This window comes from Arachis duranensis, chromosome 6 (assembly GCF_000817695.3).
Source record: "Arachis duranensis cultivar V14167 chromosome 6, aradu.V14167.gnm2.J7QH, whole genome shotgun sequence".
Lineage (NCBI taxonomy): Eukaryota > Viridiplantae > Streptophyta > Magnoliopsida > Fabales > Fabaceae > Arachis > Arachis duranensis.
In genome coordinates, this window is record NC_029777.3 from 3,603,695 (window position 1) to 3,606,833 (window position 3,139).

Consider the following 3,139-nt stretch of genomic DNA (forward strand, 5'->3'; position numbering starts at 1 on the left):
TTTTTTTATTAAATTAATTTAATTTACTATTTTTTTATTAAATTAATTTATTTGATCTAATTTTGATAAAAATAATACAATTTAATCGATTATATATATTAAATTTTAATTATTAAAAAATATTTTTTAAAAAAATATTTTAGATATCTTTATCTTAGTAACTCCCAAAATTATATCATAAAAAAAAAATATACATCAAAGATTATATATAATAAAATAAATGGTGTAAACGTGTTATCTCTCATAATGAAGGGAGCATGAAGTTGCTGTAGACTAGTGTCGTGTCTTCCTTCTCCTGGGTGATGTGGTCAACGTGGTGAACCACATCACTGAACACTGATTACTCCATTTCTGCACTTTACTTTGTTACATCAATACACCGTAAACCATCTTCGTTTCAGCTCTCACATGCTCAAGAACCAGCATCACTCTCAACATTAACTCTTTGTGGTGTCATAGAGAGAGATGTTTGGGTGTGAATGCTTTTGGTGGAATAATAATAACATTAATAATACCGAACCTTCTCAACTCTACTCTTCATTTTCTGAACCTCAACCATTCTCTCTGCCTGCACCTCTTCCCGATTGGCCACAAGGTATCTATTTATTGACAATAATAATACGCTTTCTATCTGTAACTCTTTTTGGGGATGCTGCTTCTGTTCTTTTCCTCTTCTATTTTTGCTATTATTCAAGGATATACACCAGAAATTCAGGCCCTTTTCTTCTTTGATTTCGTTCTCATACTAAATTAACAAGCCCCGTGTCACGGCGGGGGTGAATCCTTTCAATTAGGAGGCCACCTTGTCAATCCATGGTGAAAAATCTACACTTGACATGGTTTAAGACTTTTTAGTGAATTTTATGAATGTACTTGAAGTTGAAGGCAGCAAAATGCATAGCTCTTGCATGTGTTATTTTGTTCAGATTTGTGCTTCATGCTGCTATCCTATGAGTTTTTGTTCAGGGGTTGAAAAATATTCATTAATGCATCAATTGATACACCTTTATTGCAAAAATTTTTACCATTAGTGCATCAGACTTGAGTTGTTAACTAATAAACTAATATCCTGTATTTACTACATGGTTGATCTAATTTTTTGAATAATATTAATATGTTGTTATAGGTGGTGCTTTTTCCAGTGGAAGAATAAGCCTTGGACAATTAGAAGTTGTAAAAATAACCAATTTTGAGAGAGTTTGGTGCTGCACACAGGGTTTCACATTCTACAGACCTTTGGAGATTCCTGATGGTTTTCACTGCCTTGGACACTACTGCCAATCCAATGTGCAGCCATTGCGAGGATATGTTCTTGTGGCTGGTGAAACTGCTTTGGAACCTGAACCTGAAGCTAATCATTATTCTTCAAATAGCCCTGTGTCAGAATCTCCGGCTCTAAGAAAGCCAATTAACTACTCTTTAATATGGAGTGCTGAGTCACCGGATGGTGGATGTGGTTATTTCTGGTTGCCAAATCCTCCGGCGGGTTATAAAGCAATGGGCATAGTAGTTACTAGCATACCGGATGAACCTGACGTTGAAGAAGTTAGATGCGTGCGAAAGGATTTGACAGAAGTTTGTGAGACTTGTGATCTGTTAATAACAATGGACTCAAAATTTTCAAAAAACTCATTTCATGTTTGGAACACACAACCTTATAGAAGAGGTATGTTAGGTAGAGGTGTAGCTGTTGGGACATTCTTCTGCAGCACCTATGCTGATTCTGGCATAGTGTTTGATATTGCTTGCCTGAGGAGTCTTGATTCCACCTTACACGCCATGCCGAATCTAAGCCAAATTCATGCACTTATTAAGCATTATGGTCCGACCATGTACTTCCATCCTGATGAGGTATACTTGCCATCATCTGTGCAATGGTTTTTCAAGGACGGAGCGCTTCTGTATTCACAAGGTAGTGAGAAGGGTAAGAATATTGAGTATGATGGTTCGAACTTACCAAGTGGAGGAACAAACGACGGCTTATTTTGGATAGATTTGCCTACAGATGATGATGCCAGAGATAATCTCAAGAAGGGAAACATAGAGAGTGCAAAACTGTATGTTCATGTGAAACCAGCATTGGGAGGAACATTTACTGATATTGCAATGTGGGTGTTCTGTCCTTTCAATGGACCTGCAACCCTTAAGGTGGGTTTGTTGAACATTGAGATGAGTAAGATAGGAGAACATGTAGGTGACTGGGAGCACTTTACCCTCCGTGTAAGTAACTTCACCGGAGAGCTATGGTCAATGTTCTTCTCTCAGCATAGTGGCGGCGAATGGGTGGATGCATTCGACTTGGAGTTCATTGAAGGGACTAACAAACCAATTGTTTATTCATCAAAGCATGGGCATGCTAGCTACCCTCATGAAGGTACTTACCTTCAGGGGATATCTATATCCAGACTTGGAATCGGAGCTCGGAATGATGCTGCAAAAAGTGATATTGTTGTGGATTCAAGCACAAAGTATGAGATTGTTGCGGCGGAGTATCTTGGAGCCGTAGAGGAACCATGTTGGTTGCAGTATATGAGAGAGTGGGGTCCTAGCATTGTGTATGACTCACGTTCTGAGATAGACAAGCTGATAGATATGCTGCCTGTGTTTGTTAGATTTTCTGTGGAGAATTTATTTGAATTGTTTCCAACAGAGCTTTATGGTGAGGAGGGACCAATTGGTCCAAAGGGGAAAGCCAATTGGTTAGGAGATGAAATATGCAGCTAGTCCTCCTATCCCAGAAGGAAAAGAATCTCAAGTGATCACTGCCAATTTATGTGTTGTATTGTTAGTCTTGAAAATGGCCATGTCATATTAATAGGACAAACCAAACATTCTATACTTGTGTAGTTGTGTTTATATCCCTCTTAATATGATACATTTTCATCTTCAAAATGTAAGCAGGTATTGTCTAGGATGGTAATATAGGTTAGATTATAATTCCTAGTGGTATGAAAAAGAACATATATGTGGTTCTAAAACCTTATGAACGAATGTAAAACATGAGATGAAAAATGGTAAATATTCGGAATAAATTTTTGTCCTTACACAAATTTTGTTTGGTAAACTAACTTGGGCGGTTGAAGTAAAAATTTGTTTGATAAACTAACTTCACCGGGAGTAAAATTTCAAATTTAAAAGA

The 3,139-nt window shown here is 37.1% G+C and overlaps 1 protein-coding gene across 1 annotated transcript; it reads left to right on the forward strand.

Moving 5' to 3' along the window:
* Window positions 1-251: 251 nt before the first annotated feature.
* On the forward strand, window positions 252-2,892 carry LOC107492019 (hypothetical protein At1g04090). Its single transcript, XM_016112980.3, has 2 exons — window positions 252-595; window positions 1,127-2,892. The coding sequence occupies exons 1-2, from the start codon at window positions 466-468 to the stop codon at window positions 2,722-2,724; spliced, it is 1,728 nt and encodes a 575-aa protein (XP_015968466.1). The 5' UTR covers window positions 252-465; the 3' UTR covers window positions 2,725-2,892.
* The last annotated feature ends 247 nt before the right edge of the window (window positions 2,893-3,139 follow it).

What these genes read in the sequence shown, in the direction of transcription:
- LOC107492019 (XM_016112980.3), top strand. Translation starts at nt 466, where the DNA reads ATGTTTGGGTGTGAATGCTTTTGGTGGAATAATAATAACATTAATAAT. An exon ending in TCTTCCCGATTGGCCACAAG is followed by an intron (nt 596 to 1,126) that starts GTATCTATTTAT and finishes ATGTTGTTATAG; the next exon opens with GTGGTGCTTTTTCCAGTGGA.